This window comes from Coregonus clupeaformis, chromosome 30 (genome assembly GCF_020615455.1).
Source record: "Coregonus clupeaformis isolate EN_2021a chromosome 30, ASM2061545v1, whole genome shotgun sequence".
In the NCBI taxonomy this organism is placed as follows: domain Eukaryota; kingdom Metazoa; phylum Chordata; class Actinopteri; order Salmoniformes; family Salmonidae; genus Coregonus; species Coregonus clupeaformis.
Genome location: NC_059221.1, coordinates 53,308,107 through 53,327,649, shown reverse-complemented (window position 1 = coordinate 53,327,649; position 19,543 = coordinate 53,308,107). Strand labels below are relative to the sequence as shown.

The 19,543-nt window shown below is 42.0% G+C and overlaps 1 protein-coding gene across 1 annotated transcript; it reads left to right on the top strand.

Annotated features, from left to right (window-relative positions):
• Positions 1-2,367: 2,367 nt before the first annotated feature.
• LOC121532632 (voltage-dependent calcium channel gamma-4 subunit-like) lies at positions 2,368-19,277 on the top strand. The gene is made up of 4 exons (XM_045209365.1): positions 2,368-2,871; positions 16,546-16,629; positions 17,883-18,023; positions 18,222-19,277. Exons 1-4 carry the CDS (start codon positions 2,655-2,657, stop codon positions 18,776-18,778), a joined length of 999 nt encoding a protein of 332 aa, XP_045065300.1. The 5' UTR covers positions 2,368-2,654; the 3' UTR covers positions 18,779-19,277.
• Positions 19,278-19,543: the final 266 nt, after the last annotated feature.

Sequence of the window (19,543 nt, the reverse complement as noted above, 5' to 3'; positions counted from 1 at the left end):
TTAAAATGATAAACTTGGATTAGCAAACACAATGTGCCATTGGAACACAGGACTGATAGTTGCTGATAATGGGCCTCTTTCCACCTATGTAGATATTCCATAAAAAAAATCAGCCATTTCCAGCTACAATAGATATTTACAACATTAACAATGTCTACACTGTATTTCTGATCAATTTGATGTTATTTTAATGGACAGAAAAATTGCTTTTCTTTCGAAAACAAGGACATTTCTATGTGACCCCAAACTTTTGAACGGTAGCATATATGAAAGGATATGTGTCTTGATTGACACTAGGCAAAAACATCAGTTTCTCAATTTCCCTCTTCTTTGTTTCACACATTACATTTGTGTATTTTCTGGTCTTTGTCTTTCCCTCTCGTCCAATAAAAATATAGCTATTAAGAGGAAAGTGACGAACTAACACAAACCAGAAGGCTTTCTCTGCTGCTCTGACTATAATCATACTTAGATAAACCCACTAACATACTTACAAAGAGAAAACAACCCAACCCTGTGTACCTTCCATTTTCTATCTAAACAGCACTAACATGTCTCCCACTGTAATGTCTCCCCATAGAGGATGTCTCCACTCCCATTCACTGGAGCAGTTCAGGATATGCTTCAACGCCTTCAAGTGGCCCATTTCTCTCGCACACACACACACAGGAAGTGAATCAGAGAGTGTGGGGGGGAGGGGGGGGGCTTTCTGTCAAAAGGATGGGACATAAACGACAGTGAGCTAGCCAAGCCCAGCAGGCACTCTCTCTGTGTGTCTGTGAAAGGGAAACGCTCTGCGTGGACCCCAGCTGAACCAGCTAAAGCCCGGACCTTAAAGGGACTATTCACCCCCTGAAATTACAGTTAAGTTGGTCATAACTCTCAAAAGTGGTCTAAAGTCTGCAGGCCACAATTCCAATGAATGGGAGTTGGAGGTTTGACGACAAGCTTTAATTCAGGCGTGAATTATCTACACTCTTTTTTTTGTGAATTAATCCAACTCATTTTTGGTGTGAAATTATGGTCATTTTCTGACCATTTCTACACTGAAAAAGAATATATTTGCAACATGTAAAGTATTGGTCCCATGTTTCATCAGCTGAAATAAAAGAGCCCAGACATTTTCCATTCGCACAAAAACCTTATTTCTCTCAAATTTTGTGCACAAATTTGTTTACATCGCTGTTAGTGAGCATTTCTCCTTTGCCAAGATAATCCATCCACCTGACAGGTGTGACATATCAAGAAGCTGATTAAACAGCATGATCATTACACAGGTGCACCTTGTGCTTGGGACAGTAAAAGGCCACTACAAAATGTGCAGCTTTGTCACACAACACAATGCCACGGATGTCTCAAGTTTTGAAGGAGCGTGCAATTGGCATGCTGACTGCAGGAATGTCTACCAGAGCTGTTACCAGAGAATTGAATGTTCATTTCTCGTTTTAGAGAATTTGGCAGTATGTCCAACTGGCCTCACAACCGCAGACCACGTGTTGTGTGGGCGAGCGGTTTGCTGATGTCCACATTGTGAACAGAGTGCCCCATGGTGGCGGTGGGGTTATGGTATGGGCAGGCGTAAGCAACGGACAACGAACACAATTGCATATTTATCGATGGCAATTTGAATGCACAGAGATACCGTGATGAAATCCTGAGGCCCATTGTGGTGCCATTCATCCGCCTCCATCACCTCATGTTTCAGCATGATAATGGACGGCCCCATGTCGCAAGGATCTGTACACAATTCTTGGAAGCTGAAAATGTCCCAGTTCTTCCATGGCCTGCGTACTCACCAGACATGTCACCCATTGAGCATGTTTGGGATGCTCTGGATTTATGTGTACGACAGCATGTTCCAGTTCACGCCAATATCCAGCAACTTCGCACAGGCCTTGAAGAGGAGTGGGACAACATTGATCAACTTTATGCGAAGGAGATGTGTTGCGCTGTGTGAGGCAAATGGTGGTCACACTAGATACTAAATGGTTTTCTGATCCACACCCCTACCTTTTATAAAAGGTATCTATGACCAACAGATGCATATCTATATTCCCAGTCATGTGAAATTCATAGATTAGGGTCTATTTCATTTATTTAAATTGACTGATTTCCTTATATCAACTGTAACTCAGTAAAATCTTAGAAATTGTTGCGTTTATATTTCTGTTCAGTATATTTTCATTTTTTCCCCCTCAATGGGATATGGGGGTTTGCCTTATTAGATATTAGTTGTTATGTTGTATCTTTCTTATGCCTCGACTCGAGACCCATCATTGTAGTCGCTCATTGGTTAGCTGAATAGAAGGTGTGGTCTTGGTAGAAGATGTTGCGCTCTTTGGCAAATCAATTGAGTAGCCAAAGCAATTCGCTCATCGAAAAACACCATTCCATTCTTGGGGGGTAACATCAAGAAAACGTGCAAGTTAATAAAATTCTACCTGTGGAGGAATCAACGACTTCTGCGATATGAACTTTGGGGAATTAAATCTACTGAACTTAACCATTAAGAAGCACACCAGTTGAAGTTTACATAAAAGTTCTAGAGAAAAACGACAATGATAGTCATATACTGCCGCACCAATTCGCCATATGGATAGAGCACGCGCCTCTTTAGTGTGTTTGTAGCCCGTTGTGGATTATTATGAGGCGTCATGGCGTGGTGTGACCGTGGGTGTCAAATACTGCTGACCATCGTGGGCGCTTTTGCAGCTTTCAGTCTGATGACAATAGCTATTGGGACCGACTACTGGCTATATTCTCGGGCGTACATATGTAACGCCACCAATGTCACCACGGACGACATGCAACCCAAGAAAACTAGAGGCGACCTGACGCACTCCGGGCTGTGGCGGATTTGTTGTATAGAAGGTACTTTGTCAGCTTTCTGGTGTATTCTTTTGAGGTTTTTGCATTTGGTTAATACAGGAAAGTATCTGATAAATGAATCATTGAAGTGCGTAAAAGTAGTACATGTTTAGTTTGTGGCACCAGTTTTTAGTTAGGATAGTGTATTATGCTAAGACTTTGTGTGTTGGGGGCGTTTGAGGAATCACTTAGGTGACAAAACCTTTTTGTCTACACTGAAATAAACTGTCCATGCACAGAGTGAAAAGTTGTTAGAGCGTTTGATAGAACGCGAAGCACAGCTGGAGGTGTAGGCTACTCGTACACGTAAACTCAGTGATTGTGGGCGCGTTATGCCATTATGTATTCCTGTGCGTAATGCAATGTAGTAGGCCTACTTGATATTTTTGCTTCGGATATGACGTGGCCTTGTTACCATATACTGTACATGCATAATGCACGGCTGTAAGGAAGTGTGCAATAAAACAAATTCATAGCCTGCTCAACCCGTTTATAATCAATGGCTTTCTTTTAGGAGTGCAAAACTACGAGTTCAACTTCAGACTTTTTAGATGCACTTCTCCAAACGGGGGTTCTTTGTCCATCCAGTTCAGTGTATGTGATGCTGTTGCTTGGCAACTACAGCTAAGAAATTGCTATGGAAACATGAGTGAGATTTAGAAATAGAGTTATCTGCAAATAAGTTTATAAGTGTATGTTTTTCACCAACAAGAGATGGAACGAATAGATAAGTTACTTTCTCGTTTCAACATAAGAGCTGGGTTGGGCTTTGCTAAGAGAGTTGCACAGCAATAAAAGATTCAGTCAACTTAATTTATAATGTCTACCCATTTGAGGCAGGTGCTGAGCATTGTATCTATCGATACATCTTAATCAATACGATCAATCTGTTAAGTGGTACCCTTCGATTTGGTCACATCCAGATCAATATAGCATCTAAATGACATAATGGATAATTAACCGATGTTGGGTCTCGACTTTTCCCCACCAAACCCCAGTAATTTACTCTTCTCAGTTGAAGTAGCCACTAGCCAGCTGTTCCATATTACTTGCGTCACTGTTTGGCAAAATCAACTACGTTAATAAATATGCAGCAGCTAACCGCTGTAGTGTTGAGATTAATAAATTATTCTCCAGCGAACTGCAAGCGAACTGAAGTGCACTTAAGTAAATTGGCCAGGGGAAAGATGGACACTTTCACTTAACATTTTCATTATCAAACCTTGCTATATGATACAAAAGCGATTTGTTAGGTAAATGTTACTTGGCGTTATTTCTTCTGTAGGCTAGCAAGTGAAGCATTGATTAAAACGCGTTTCTTCAAAGTCGAATCAAGTGCGCATGAAGTTGCTAAAAATCGAGCCTGCTGGTTTGGTGCTGTCCATTGTGCGTGGTGCTGAAACGTGTCTTCACAAAGCGCAGCGGAAAGCGATGACTCCCTTGAGAGAATATTAACGCCACTGGAGAAGACCAGTTCAACTTCCACAGTCAATATGTTTTGAGTAACAGCATGAATTACAAGCTACAGACTGATAAATTACATTATTCAGTGGCAAAGAAGAATACTAACACACACACACAGAGGGAGAGAGAGGGAGAGAGAGAGAGTGAGAGAGTGCGAGAAGGCAAGTTTGACAAAAAAATAACATTCTCAATCATTGCTATTCCATGCATGTCCACAGCTAGGCAACACAATGTCAAGTAGCAACATTACCCAAAATCCTCTTTCCCTTTCTCAACCCTTTGTACTTTCCCATACCTTTTCTCCAACCCCTAACATGACATAACATATATGTAGCCGACTATAAGTTACTAAATTGGCCTCACACTGCTCTCCTCTCCTCTCTCTTTAACGAAGTGTTCCAAATGGAAAGCTCTTTATTTAGTGACTTGTTAAACAAAATGTTCTTCGCTGCGGGAGAGCACAGGGGAGGCTTTTAAGACGCGCACGGAACGACATGAACGGAACGACATGAGTCTTGTTCCCAGATCGCCTTAAAATCAAACAAGAACTCCCACTTAACCAGCGCTTCCCTCCTGTGTTTCTCTCTATGTCGTCGGGAGACGAGATGACGCACTTCATAGAGAGAGAGAGCGACAAAGTGGGAGGGGTCTTAGTTCCTTCTTTGTGGAGAGACACCTGTTGAATGACTGTCAATCTCTCTCTCAGATGGGTTCTTTCTTTGTGTTATTGAATGGCTTTTGATTTTGAATAGCTATTGTTGCTTGCCAGACTGAATAAGAAAGAGTTCTTGATGATAATGAGGATGATGCATGGGTCTTGTTGGGTGTTTTGTTCTGTGAGGTAACTGTTGAATGATGTTTGTAATAAGCAAAAGGGGGGTTGTGAGAGACTGTTTATAGCTAGCAAAACACATGTTTGGGTTTAAAAACATTGTGTTGTGTGTTTGTATATGCATGTGCATGAGCACGCGCACCAGTCCCTGTATGAATGCATTAGTAAGATGTCAAAGGGCTCCTCTGAGATGTAGGCATGAAATGTGCTTCTTGGGCACCAGGAGGAGGTTGCCATGGCAAAGCTATGCTGAGTAATAAAGGATGCACTGTTGTCTCGCAGGCAAACAGACTGGGTTTCCACTAGCTACCACAGCCACAAAGACAGAATTGGCTATATTGTAAAAATTGAGTTCTGGTCTTAATTTAAGTTTAGGCATAAGGTTAGCAGTGAGGTTAAGGTTATTGTTATATTTAAGATCACATTTTAAGAAGATAAAATGTAGAAATAGTAGGATTTATGACTCTGGTAACCTCGGCAAGACGGAACTGCTCTTCCTCCCGGGGAAGGACTGCCCGCACCATGATCTCGCCATCACGGTTGACAACTCCGTTGTGTCCTCCTCCCAGAGTGCAAAGAACCTTGGCGTGACCCTGGACAACACCCTGTCGTTCTCCGCTAACATCAAAGCGGTGACCCGATCCTGTAGGTTCATGCTTTACAACATTCGCAGAGTACGACTCTACCTTACACAGGAAGCGGCACAGGTCCTAATCCAGGCACTTGTCATCTCTCGTCTGGATTACTGCAACTCGCTGTTGGCTGGGCTCCCTGCCTGTGCCATTAAACCCAGACAACTCATCCAGAACCCTGCAGCCCGTCTGGTGTTCAATCAACCTTCCCAAGTTCTCTCACGTCACCCCGCTCCTCCGCACACTCCACTGGCTTCCAGTTGAAGCCCGCATCTGCTACAAGACCATGGTGCTTGCCTACGGAGATGTGAGGGGAACGGCACCTCCGTACCTTCAGGCTCTGATCAGTCCCTACACCCAAACGAGGGCATTGCGTTCATCTACCTCTGGCCTGCTGGCCCCCCTACCTCTGCGGAAGCACAGTTCCCGCTCAGCCCAGTCAAAACTGTTCGCTGCTCTGGCACCCCAATGGTGGAACAAGCTCCCTCACGACGCCAGGACAGCGGAGTCACTCACCACCTTCCGGAGACACTTGAAACCCCACCTCTTTAAGGAATACCTGGGATAGGATAAAAGTAATCCTTCTACCCTCCCCCCCCAAAAAATAAAAAAATAATAAATAATAATTTGATATATTGTAAAGTGGTTGTCCCACTGGCTATCATAAGGTGAATGCACCAATTTGTAAGTCGCTCAGGATAAGAGCGTCTGCTAAATGACGAAAATGTAAATGTAAAATGTGTCGACCGGCAGAAAAATCTCTCTCTCTCTCTCTATATATATATATAAGCTGTGGTCCAACTGTCTAAGATGGCTTCCTTTCCCCTCCTGTTCACCCATGACTGTGTGGCCAAGCACGACTCCAACACCATCATTAAGTTTGCAGACGACACAACGGTGGTAGGTAGGCCTGATCACCGACAACGATGAGACAGCCTATAAGGAGGAGGTCAGAGACCTGGCAGTGTGGTGCCAGAACAACAACCTCTCCCTCAACGTGATCAAGACAAAGGAGATGATCTTGGACTACAGGAAAAGGAGGGCCGAGCACGCCCCCATTCTCATCGACGGGGCTGTAGTGGAGCAGGTTGAGAGCTTCAAGTTCCTTGGTGTCCACATCACCAACAAACTATCATGGTGCAAACACACCAAGACAGTTGTGAAGGGGGCATGACAATGCCTATTCCCCCTCAGGAGACTGAAAAGATTTGACATGGGTCCTCAGATCCTAAAAAAGTTATACAGCTGCACCATCGAGAGCATCCTGACTGATTGCATTACCGCCTGGTATGGCAACTGCTCGGCCTCCGACTGCAAGGCGCTACAGAGGGTATTGTGTACGGCCCAGTACATCACTGGGGCCAAGCTTCCTGCCATCCAGGACCTCTATACCAGGCAGCGTCAGAGGAAGGCCCTAAAAATTCACAAAGTCTCTAGCAAACGTAGTCATAGACTGTTCTCTCTGCTACCGCACGGCAAGCGGTACCGGAGCACCAAGTCTAGGTCCAAAAGGCTTCTTAACAGCTTTACCCCCAAGCCATAAGACTGCTGAACAGCTAATCAAATGGCCACCCGGACTATTTACATTGACACCCCCCCTTTTTTTTACGCTGCTGCTATTCGCGCTTTATTATCTATGCATAGTCACTTTACCCCTACCTACATGTACATATTACCTCAATTACCTCGACTAACCTGTGCCCCCGCACATTGACTGTATATAGCCTCGTTATTGTTATTTTATTGTTGCTCTTTTATTTTTGACTTTAGTTTATTTTGTAAATATTTTTCTTAAACATTGTTGGTTAAGGGCTTGTAAGTAAGCATTTCACGGTACGGTCTACACCTGTTGTATTCGGCGCATGTGACAAATAAAATGTAATTTTATTCTTAGACACCATCTCATTGATCACGGATCTGAAAAGATAGGTGATAGTTGATAAGGTTGTGTGTGTGGGGGGGGGGGGGTGAAGATATGTAATATCAGAATGAGTTCTTCATCCAGTATCACGTGTTATAGCTGTGATTAGCCAGCTGCATCCCCTACTAGCCATTACTCACCTGCGTCTCTCCGTTAGCTCTTTCTGCACATCTCCATCAGTTTTAAAATGTAATTTAGCCGTGATTGCGAGCTGGGATGTGCAGACACTGATGAGTCTTCTGTTGTTACATTTGTTTAATTATTGGAGCGACTCGCAGTGCGAGCAAAGTGGACACATTGTATATTTTCATTGTTAGAACCAAGAGCACAGGCTAGTCTGACTAGGCTTTGCTATAACACCAACCTGGTCTCAGAGCATTTTGTATTATTCTGTATGTAAATCTGGACACTCCATTTAGCATGATATGTTACGTTTCATATGGTATGTATTAATTTGTGGATGTCCATCACCCATTTCGTATGATATGTTACAAATCCGCAAAACGTACAATATGTTACAAATTAGCAAAACGTAGAATATGTTACGAATTAGCAAAACCTATGATATGTTATGAATTCTAGCTAGGTGGCTATCATTAGCTAGGCTATGGGTTAGGGGTTAGGGTTAGGGTTCAGTTTAGAAATTAGGTTAAAGGTTTAAGGGTTAGGGGAAGGGTTAGCTAAAAGGGTTAAGGTTAGGGGAAGGGTTAGCTAAAAGGGTTAGGAGAAGGGTTAGCTAACATGCTAATTGTTGCAAAGTAGCTAAAAAGTAGTAAGTGGTTGAAAAGTTCCTAATTAGCTAAAATGGTTAAGTTGTCCGTAATGACATTCGAACTCGCAACCTTTGGATTGCTAGACGTTCGCATTATACGCCCACACATCCACCCCGACCAACCAGTCATACTAATTTGAGTGTCTTGGATTTATATTTACTATGTTATGTCTAGTCAATGAGACCAGGCTGGTAAAGCAGCCTCAGTGCCATAGAGGGAAAACGGAGCACAGTGACAGTTATGCTTGCACCTTTATGTCGCTGAAAACCACATCTCACATTTTATATAATTTCATAAACCATGTCGCGGGCCGTTTTAAACTACTCATGGGCCGCTAATTGTTGTTTTGATAAATAATAATAGTGAAGACATCAAAACTATGAAATAACACATATGGAATCATGTAGTAACCAAAACAAAAATATATTTTAGATTTTAAATTGTTCAAAGTAGCCACCCTTTGCCTTGATGACAGCTTTGTACACTCTTGGCATTCTCTCAACCAGCTTCATGAGGTAGTCACCTGGAATGCTTTTCCAACAGTCTTGAAGGAGTTCCCACATATGCTGAGCACATGTTGGCTGCTTGTCCTTCACTCTGCGGTCCGACTCATCCCAAACCATCTCAATTGGGTTGAGGTTCGGGGATTGTGGAGGCCAGGTCATCTGATGCAACACTCCATCACTCTCCTTCTTGGTAAAATAGCCCTTACACAGTCTGGAGGTGTGTTGGGTCATTGTCCTGTTGAAAAACAAACCAGATGGGATGGCGTATCGCTGCAGAATGCTGTGGTAGCCATGCTGGTTAAGTGTGCCTTGAATTCTGAATAACTCACAGACAGTGTCACCAGCAAAGCATCCCCACACCATAACACCTCTTCCTCCATGCTTTACGGTGGGAACTACACATGCGGAGATCATCCGTTCACCCACACCGCTACTTGCAAAAACACAGCGGTTGGAACCAAAAATCTCAAATTTGGACTCATCAGACCAAAGGACAGATTTCCACCAGTCTAATGTCAATTGCTTGTGTTTCTTGGCCCAAGCAAATCTATGTTTCTTATCAGTGTCCTTTAGTAGTGGTTTCTTTGCAGCAATTGGACCATGAAAGTAATGATGGACTGTAGTTTCTCTTTGCTTATTTGAGCTGTTCTTACCATAATATGGACTTGATCTTTTACCAAGTAGGGCTATCTTCTGTATACCAACCCTACCTTGTCACAACACAACGGATTGGCTCAAACGCATTAAGAAGGAAAGAAATTCCACAAATTAACTTTTAACAAGGCACACCTGTTAATTGAAATGCATTTCAGGTGACTACCTCATGAAGCTGGTTGAGAGAATGCCAAGAGTGTGCAAAGCTGTCATCAAGGGTGGCTACTTTGAAGAATCTCAAATTTAAAATATATTTTGATTTGTTGAACACTTTTTTGTTTACTACATGATTCCATATGTGTTATTTCATAGTTGATGTCTTCACTATTATTCTACAATGTAGAAAATAGTAAAAATAAAGAAAAACCCTTGAATGAGTAGGTGTGTCCAAACTTTTGACTGGTACTGTAATTCTAAGCTATATCTTAATCAAAAATCGATATATTTTCTGGTGTTCCTTAAATTCAGTTTGGTGCCTAACTTTGGGAGCAGTGTGTGTGTGTGTGTGTGTGTGAGTGAGACCATAAGAGATTCAGAGTACTGCCCAGTATCCAACGCTACAGCGTACATCAGAACACATGCTAATTATATTTCCCTCTAAATCTCCTGGGTAAATCATGAATCTGTATGCTTACCTGATATGCACATAGAGACTTCTATAGGCCGAGCGATACCTCCTTAGGGTTTTGTTAGAACTTTGAGCTACAACTCATTTCCAATTCATGTCAAGAGAGTGATGTTAGTCTGTGTGTGTAAGAGAGAGAGGATGTGTGTGAGAGAGGGAGTAAGTGAAAGAGAGAGGGAGAGAGGTAGATTAAGTAAGTATGTGTGTAATATATGGCCTATGGTGTAAAGTTATCTGAAGAGTAAGCTAAAGGTGATTTCATATAGTGTGTTTTTTCCCCTTACTGCCACAATGATATGCAGATCAATATGCATTTATATTCTGGACATACTACATTCCTCCTGCCAAATGACAGGTAGGCCTTGGATATGAGCAAATCAGTTATTTTCTGCAGTAGGCATAGCCTATTCTATACTGAACTAAAATATAAACGCAACATGTAAAGTGTTGTTCCCATGTTTCATGAGCTGAAATAAAAAGATCCCAGAAATGTTTCCATACGTACAAAAATCTTATTTCCCTCAAATTCTGTGCACAAATTTGTTTACATCCTTGTTAGTGAGCATTTCTCCTTTGCCAAGATAATCCATCCACCTAACAGGTGTGGCATATTAAGAAGCTGATTAAACAGCATGATCATTACACATGTGCAGCTTGTGCTGGGGACAATAAAAGGCCAATAAAATGTGCAGTTTTGTCACACAACACCACAGATGTCTCAAGTTTTGAGGGAGTGTGCAATTGGCATGCTGACTGCAGGAATGTCCACCAGAGCTTTTGCCAGAGAATTGAATGTTCATTTCTCTACCATTTCTCTACTATGTAGTTTTAGAGAATTTAGCAGTACGTCCAACCGGCCTCACAACCGCAGACCACATGTAACCACACAAGCCCAGGACCTCCACATCCGGCTTCTTCACCTGCGGGATTGTCTGAGACCAGCCACCCGGACAGCTGATGAAACTGTGGGTTTGCACAACCGAATAATTTCTGCTCAAACTGTCAGAAACCGTCTCAGGGAAGCTCATCTGCGTTCTCGTCGTCCTCACCAGGGTCTTGACCTGACTGTAGTTCGGCGTCGTAACCGACTTTAGTGGTCAAATGCTCACCTTGAATGGCCACTAGCATGCTGGAGAAGTGTGCTCTTCATGGATGAATTCCGGTTTAAACTGTACTGGGCAGATGGCGTCGTGTGGGCGAGCGGTTGGCTGATGTCAACATTGTAAACAGGAGTGGGACAAAATCCCTCCTGAGATGTGTGCAAACCTGGTGGCCAACTACAAGAAACATCTGACCTCTGTGATTGCCAACAAGGGTTTTGCCACCAAGTACTAAGTCATGCTTTGCAGAGGGGTCAAATACTTATTTCCCTCATTAAAATGCAAATCAATTTATAAAAAAATTTACATGCATTTTTCTGGATTTTTTTGTTGTTATTCTGTCTCTCACTGTTCAAATAAACCTACCATTAAAATTATAGACTGATCATGTCTTTGTCAGTGGGCAAACGTACAAAATCAGCAGGGGATCAAATACTTTTTTCCCTCACTGTATTTGAGATCAGCTTGGCCGGGATTCAAGCAAAGACACATTGTCGACAAACGCATTGCACTTGACTTTTAAATGTAATTTACACCTGAGCTGACATCCACATCGTTTACTGTGAATGTCACATCTATGAACATCAGGGAAATTGTCTTTAAAAGTTCACATTTATGGCATGACTGCAGACTGCTATTGGGGGTACTCACCTCAGAGCCTGCAGGTCCAAGACTACTGCTGGTTTCCCTTTTCCATGGTACTAGTTTTGACTGTTTAAAATAAAATTGTATTTGTCACATGCGCCGAATGCAACAGGTGTAGACTTTACCGCAAAATGCTTACTTACGAACCCTTTCCCAACAACGCATAGTTAAAAAGTAAGAAAATTAGCTAATAAAAATATAAAATAGTAACACTATAAATAACAATAATGATGCTATATGCAAGGAGTCCTGGTATCGAGTCAATGTGCATGGGTATGAGGTAGTTGAGGTAATATGTACATGTACTGTAGGTAGGGGTAAAAGTGACTAGGCAATCAGGATAGATAATACACAGAGTAGCAGCAGCGTATGTGGAGAGTGTGTTTTGTTTGTGTGAGCATATGTAGTGTGTGTTGGAGTGTCAGTGTAAGCATGTGTGAATGTGGGGGTAGAGTCCAGTGAGTGTGCATAGAGTCAGTGCAAAAAAGTGTCAATGCAGTAGTCCGGGTAGCCAATTAAAGTCACTGATTGGCCATAGATTCCACTCACCCGGTGTCCTGAATCAGTTCCTGATTAGAGGGGAAGAATAAAAATCAGCAGTGTCTTGGAGATACCAATCATAGACATAGAATCACCACACACAGACCAATAAACCACTTAAAAGACATGTTTACATTACTATCGTCTCTCATAAATGATTGATATCTGTTTTAGAGTGAATTAAGTCAGAGCGTGAAGTAAGTCCCTGTTCATTCGCATACTTGACTTGAGTTCCCAACCTCTGGGTGAGGCAGCAATTTCAGTGGAAAGTAACGTTTCAATATTCATGTCACCCCCATGTTTTATTCTCTTAAAAGTGCAGAGAACAGTTTCTTAACCAAGAGTCAAACTCTTTGAATGGAAGGTGCCTTAGGGCTGAAAAACATCAGAACTCTTTTGTGGGTGTGCAGACTGACGTTCCTGTCCTCAGTTGGTTTCAAATATGGTGGTGAAACTAAGCTCGCTATGTCTAGGGTCCTAGGTCTACCTAAGTTGTCCATAATCTGATATAAATGTGTGCATTTCACGTGAGAAGTCAGTTAAGCAATGCATGTTTCCTTATGGCACACAGTGTACTCGGCAGGATCCAGGGTAAGCTTGGTCCGTCAGCCCAAGCAGGTTATCAATGTTCATGAAAAAAAACAATCAATCAATCAAATGTATTTATAAAGCCCTTTTTACATCAGCAGATGTCACAAAATGCTATACAGAAACCCAGCCTAAAACCCCAAACAGCAAGCAATGCAGATGTAGAAGCAAGGTGGCTAGGAAAAACTCCCTAGAAAGGCAGGAACCTAGGAAGAAACCTGGAGAGGAACCAGGCTCTGAGGGTTGGCCAGTCCTCTTCTGACTGTGCCGGGTGGAGATTATAGGAGTACATGGCCATTTAAGGCCAAATTGTTCTTCAAGATGATTAAATGTTCATAGATGACCAGCAGGGTCAAATAATAATCACAGTGGTTGTAGAGGGTGCAACAGGTCAGTACCTCAGGAGTAAATTTACATTTAAAATGTAAAATGTAAATGTAAATGTCAGTTGGCTTTTCATAGCCGAGCATTCAGAGGTCGAGACAGCAGGTGCGGTAGAGAGGGAGGGGAAGAAGAGAGGGAGAGAGAGATAATTAGAGGGAGCATACTTAAATTCACACATGGGCATATCAAATGAAAAGTGTCCAAGCAAACACGGGAAAATGTTTCCGGGATGGGAGGCTACTCAATTTACCTCTCACTCCACCATTGCCTGTCAATCACTTGCACCTGTAAGCAAGGGTTGGAACCGGTTCAGAACAGAAAACCAGAAAACAACAAAACATTTGTAGTAACAGAATCAGAACCGGGAACGAAAGTGATCTATACTGTGCCGGAACAGAACCGTTATTTTAAAAGCATGGGAACCAGTTAATAATGTTAATTTTACAGCTTCTACCCCCCAAGCCATAAGACTGCTAAAGTAATTTAATGTTGAACTAAATGTAAACATTTCAGAGGTTTAAAAAGGAACAGAAAGGAGGAATATAAACCGTTACTTTTTGGGGGGTCGAACCGGTTCAGAACTTTATTTTGCAGGTTGGAACAGGCAGGTTCCAACCCCTGCCTGTGAGCAATCACTCTTTCTTAACCTTGTTGGCACTTAAAAGGACCTAGCCTGGCCGCTGCTGCCCCTAGTGGTGGGATGTGTATATTGAAAATGGACTGTCTAACTGTGTACACTCTAACCACTAGAATACCTAATTTCCTAGCAGTGATAGAAAATGTCCCTTGCAGATTGACAATCCTTTTAAATAAATGAATAATTCACAGGTTATATCATTTGTTTTGTATGAAAATCAGTGGGGTAACAACAAAATAATCAGCATTATAATAGTCATCTCTTGTTTGGCAGTCAATTTGTATTGTCATTTTTAATTATGACAATTAAGCAACCCCAATGTACGGTAAATATGCAATCTCTAAGACTTAGTGAGTGCCTTTACAGCTCAACACAGAAGTGCATTGAGTATTGGGAACCATTTTAGCTTCACTTCCACTGTGACATGTCATGAGGCATAATATATTTTTCTAATGTGCAGACATTGTTCATGTATAACCATTGTTGAATTAGTATAGTGTTGCTGTATAGTGTTCTCTCAACTCTCCCTTACCTTACCTGCTACGCCCCCTATGGACATTATTTATCCTGCTGCTCCCCTGCATGTTGGAGCTCGAAGCCTAAGATTTTCACTGTACCTTGCAATCACACCTGCAACCCTGTACATGTGACTATTAAACAATCTGAATCTATGCTCTATTGGAGTTAACACATACAGTACCAGTCAAAAGTTCGGAAACACCTACTCATTCCAGGGTTTTTCTTTATTTTTACTATTTTCTACATTGTAGAATAATAGTGAAGACATCAAATCTATGAAATAACACATATGGAATCATGAATTGTTAAACAAATCAAAATGTATTTTATATTTGAGATTCTTCAAATAGACACCCTTTGCCTTGATGACAGCTTTGCACACTCTTGGCATTCTCTCAACCAGCTTCATGAGGTAGTCACCTGGAATGCATTTCAATGAACAGGTGTGCCTTGTTAAAAGTTAATTTGTTGAATTTCTTTCCTTCTTAATGCGTTTGAGCCAATCAGTTGTGTTGTGACAAGGTAGGGTTGGTATACAGAAGATAGCTCTATTTGGTAAAAGATCAAGTTCATATTATGGCAAGAACATCATTACTTTAAGACATGAAGGTCAGTCAATACGGAAAACTTCAAGAACTTTGAAAGTTTCTTCAAGTGCAGTCGCAAAAACCATCAAGCGCTATGATGAAACTGGCTCTCATGAGGACCACCACAGGAATTGAAGACCCAGAGTTACCTCTGCTGCAGAGGATAAGTTCATTAGAGTTACCAGCCTCAGAAATTGCTGCCCAAATAAATGCTTCACAGAGTTCAAGTAACAGACACATCTCAACATCAACTGTTCAGAGGGGACTGTGTGAATCAGGCCTTCATGGTCGAATTGCTGCAAAGAAACCACTACTAAATGACACCAATAATAAGAAGAGACCTGCTTGGGCCAAGAAACACGAGCAATGGACATTAGACCGGTGGAAATGTCTCCATTGGTCTGGAGTCTAAATTGGAGATTTTTGGTTCCGACCGCCGTGTCTTTGTGAGATGGGGTGTGGGTGAACGGATGATCTCCGCATGTGTATTTCCCACCGTAAAGCATGGAGGAGGAGGTGTTATGGTGTGGGGGTGCTTTGCTGGTGACACTGTCTGTGATTTATTTAGAATTCAAGGCACACTTAACCAGCATGGCTACCAGAGCATTCTACAGCGCTACACCATCCCATCTGGTTTGGGCTTAGTGGGACTATCATTTGTTTTTCAACAGGACAATGACCCAACACACCTCCAGGCTGTGTAAGGGCTATTTTACCAAGACGGAGAGTGATGGAGTGCTGCATCAGATGACCTGGCCTCCACACTCCCCTGACCTCAACCCAATTGAGATGGTTTGGGATAAGTCGGACCGCAGAGTGAAGGAAAAGCAGCCAACAAGTGCTCAGCATATGTGGGAACTCCTTCAAGACTTTTGGAAAAGCATTCCAGGTGAAGCTGGTTGAGAGAATGCCAAGAGTGTGCAAAGCTGTCATCAAGGCAAAGGGTGGCTATTTGAAGAATCTCAAATATAAAATATATTTTGATTTGTTTAACACTTTTTTGTTTACTACATGATTCCATATGTGTTATTTCATAGTTTTGATGTCTTCACTATTATTCTACAATGTAAATTTTGTTGTAAAAATAAAGAAAAACCCTTGAATTAGTAGGTGTGTCCAAAGTTTTAACTGGTAGTGTATATATAAAAAATCATTAGCCATGTTTCAAATGTCCACTAACCTGCATGAGCTGGAATCCACTTCTCGACCCTTCTCTGTGAAGTGTGCACTGTTTTATAACAGACTTTCTGTGGTTCTTTTGACTCCACAGGAATCAACAAAGGAAGCTGTCTAAGGATCAATCACTTCCCAGAAGATAACAACTATGACACAGACAGCTCGGAATACATCTTACGTAAGTGCTTGTCTCCCGCCATCACATCCGGATGTCTTTTCATCCTTTGTCATCGTGTGTAAAGCACACAATGCCCACAGATACTCAAAGGTTGCCCATAGATACTTAATGGTTGCCCATAGATACTCAATGGTAGTGCTTTATCTGTCATAACTCCCTTGGCCCTGGCCCATAATAGCATGATGTCATGAGAGTAATTGGAGCTATGTAGAGACAGACTGTGATGGCATAAGTCCTGGGTTGATATAGAGCCATCAGTGGTGAAAAAATTACCCAATTTTCATACTTGAGTAAAAGTAAAGTTACGTAAATAGAAAATGACTCAAGAAAAAGTGAAAGCCACCCAGTAAAATACTACTTGAGTAAAAGTCTAAAAGTATTTGGTTTTAAATATACTTAAGTATCAAAAGTAAATGTATAAATAATTTAAAATTCCTTATATTAAGCAAACTATTTTTTTTTACAGATAGACAGGGGCACACTCCAACATTGACATAATTTCATAAGTTAGGGAGTCCGCCAGATCAGATGCAGTAGGGGTTACCAGGGATTTTCTCTTGATAAGTGCGTGAATTGGACTAGTTCCCTGTCCTGCTAAGCATTCAAAATGTAACGAGTACTTTTGGGTGTCAGGGAAAGTCAATGGAGTAAAAAGTACATTATTTTATTTAGGAATGTAGTGGAGTAAAAGTAAATGTTGTCCAAAATATAAATAGTAAAGTAAAGTACAGATACCCCCAAAAACTACTTAAGTAGTACTTTATAGCATTTTTACTTAAGTACTTTACACCACTGAGAGCTGTGTTTTAAGAGTGGTGTGAGTAAACAGAGGGTGTCTCCAGTATGACTGATAGAGGGTGTGCTAACCGCTGCTCGCACTCTGCCTGCTGTGTATTGGCAACACCCTTACAAAAATACATTTATAAAACGATGCTGTCATTTTCATAGAACTAAGAAAAAAGGGCTTGTGTTAGTGACGATGCTAAAATGTTCTAGTCCTTTACATGTGTTGGCTACATGCATGTAATGCAATAGCAGCCAAAATGGTGCATTAACAATTATGCTAAAGGTACTAGCACACTTCTCTGTACATCCATATTGGATTAACACCAGAAAATGCACAGATAGTGAGTTAGTGATGATGCTAAACGTGCTAATGCTGTAAACATGCTAATCATCCTAAACATACTAATGTTGTAGTCATGCTAACATTGTAAACATGCTAGCCATCCTAACTGCTGTGTACTATACAGGTATAGTGCGGGCCTCCAGCCTCTTCCCCATCCTGAGCAACATCTTGTTGTTGCTGGGAGGACTGTGTGCCGGGGCTGGGAGGATCTACAGCAATAGGAACAACATCCTGCTCAGCGCCGGCATCCTGTTTGTGGCTGCAGGTAGGTGGCATCACACAGCTATTGACAATATTGCAATGGCGATTCCCTGCATATTTAGCATTGCCTTTGAGTTGACATTACCCACTAATTTATGTTTACATATACTGTATAGATTTTTGAAAACCCTAAGCTACTATATGGGCAAAGCCCTACAAGTCCACCTCTCAGTTCTACCTCTTTCTCTATGTATCTCCTCAGGTCTTAGCAACATCATCGGCATCATCGTCTACATCTCCAGTAATGCCGGTGACCCCAGCGACAAGAAGGACGAGGACAATAAGGCCAGCTATGGATATGGCTGGTCTTTCTACTTCGGAGCTCTGTCCTTCATCGTGGCCGAGTCCGTCGGCGTTCTCGCTGTCAACATCTACATCGAGAAGAACAAGGAGACGCGGTGTCGGGCGAGGCGTGAGTTCATCAAGACCACCTCGTCCAGCTCGCCCTACTCCCGTATCCCTAGTTACCGTTACCGGCTGCGACGCTCCCGTTCTAGTTCCCGCTCCACCGACCCGTCCCGAGAGACCTCACCCGTTGGGGTGAAGATGGGAGGAGGAGGGGGAGCAGGCGTAGGAAGTGGAGCAAGCTTTGGGATGCCCATGGGTGGGATCTCCATGTACGCCCTCAGTAGGGACACTATGAAAAGTGGGATAGCTGGGTACTGTAGTCCAGAGCGTGACACAAGCTTCCTGCAGGTCCACAACTGCTTCCAGAAAGATCTGAAGGAGGTTGTGAACAGGAGAACGACTCCCGTATGAGAGTTGGAATGCATCTCTAAACTTGGTAGGATACAGGAGACTTCACAAAACTGTAAAGGAAACAGTTGGACAGCACAGGATCCAGGATCATTGTGGCAACTACAATACCCATGTTGAAAGGTCATAGTTCATATGATGGAGTGTGTCTTTTCTTTCGTATAACACATTTCAGTCTGTCTTTGTTTGGATGTGGAGGAGAAACTTTGGTAAAGCTACTATAAGTTAATTTACAAAAAGACTACAGAAACCCAGACCTTTAGTAGCAATGCTTTTGTTATACAAAAAAAAAAAAGTGTTTTGCATATCCCTCAACAAATGGTTGTCATATCTTGTTGTTTTGATGTTGTTAAGTGATAAAACTCGCTGGAGGGGTTTGATTTTGCCATTGCAACTGGTGCTATACACTTTCAACAACTTTGAATATTCTGATTACACTCTTAGAAAAAAGGGTTCCAAAAGGGTTCTTCGGCTGTCCCTATAGGAGAACCCTTTTTGGTTCCAGGTAGAACCCTTTTGGGTTCTATGTAGAACCCCATGTGGAAAGGGTTTTATTCTGAACAAAAATGTGAACACAACATGTAAAGTATTGGTCCCATGTTTCACGAGCTGAAATAAAAGATCCCAGAAATGTTCCATAAGCACAAAAAGATTATTTCTCAAAAATGTTGTGCACAAATTTGTTTAAATTCTTGTTAGTGAACATTTCTCCTTTGCCAAGATAATCCATCTACCTGACAGGTGGGGCATATCAAGAAGCTGATTAAA

What these genes read in the sequence shown, in the direction of transcription:
- LOC121532632 (XM_045209365.1), top strand. Translation starts at nt 2,655, where the DNA reads ATGGCGTGGTGTGACCGTGGGTGTCAAATACTGCTGACCATCGTGGGC. An exon ending in CAGCTCGGAATACATCTTAC is followed by an intron (nt 16,630 to 17,882) that starts GTAAGTGCTTGT and finishes TGTACTATACAG; the next exon opens with GTATAGTGCGGGCCTCCAGC. An exon ending in CATCCTGTTTGTGGCTGCAG is followed by an intron (nt 18,024 to 18,221) that starts GTAGGTGGCATC and finishes GTATCTCCTCAG; the next exon opens with GTCTTAGCAACATCATCGGC.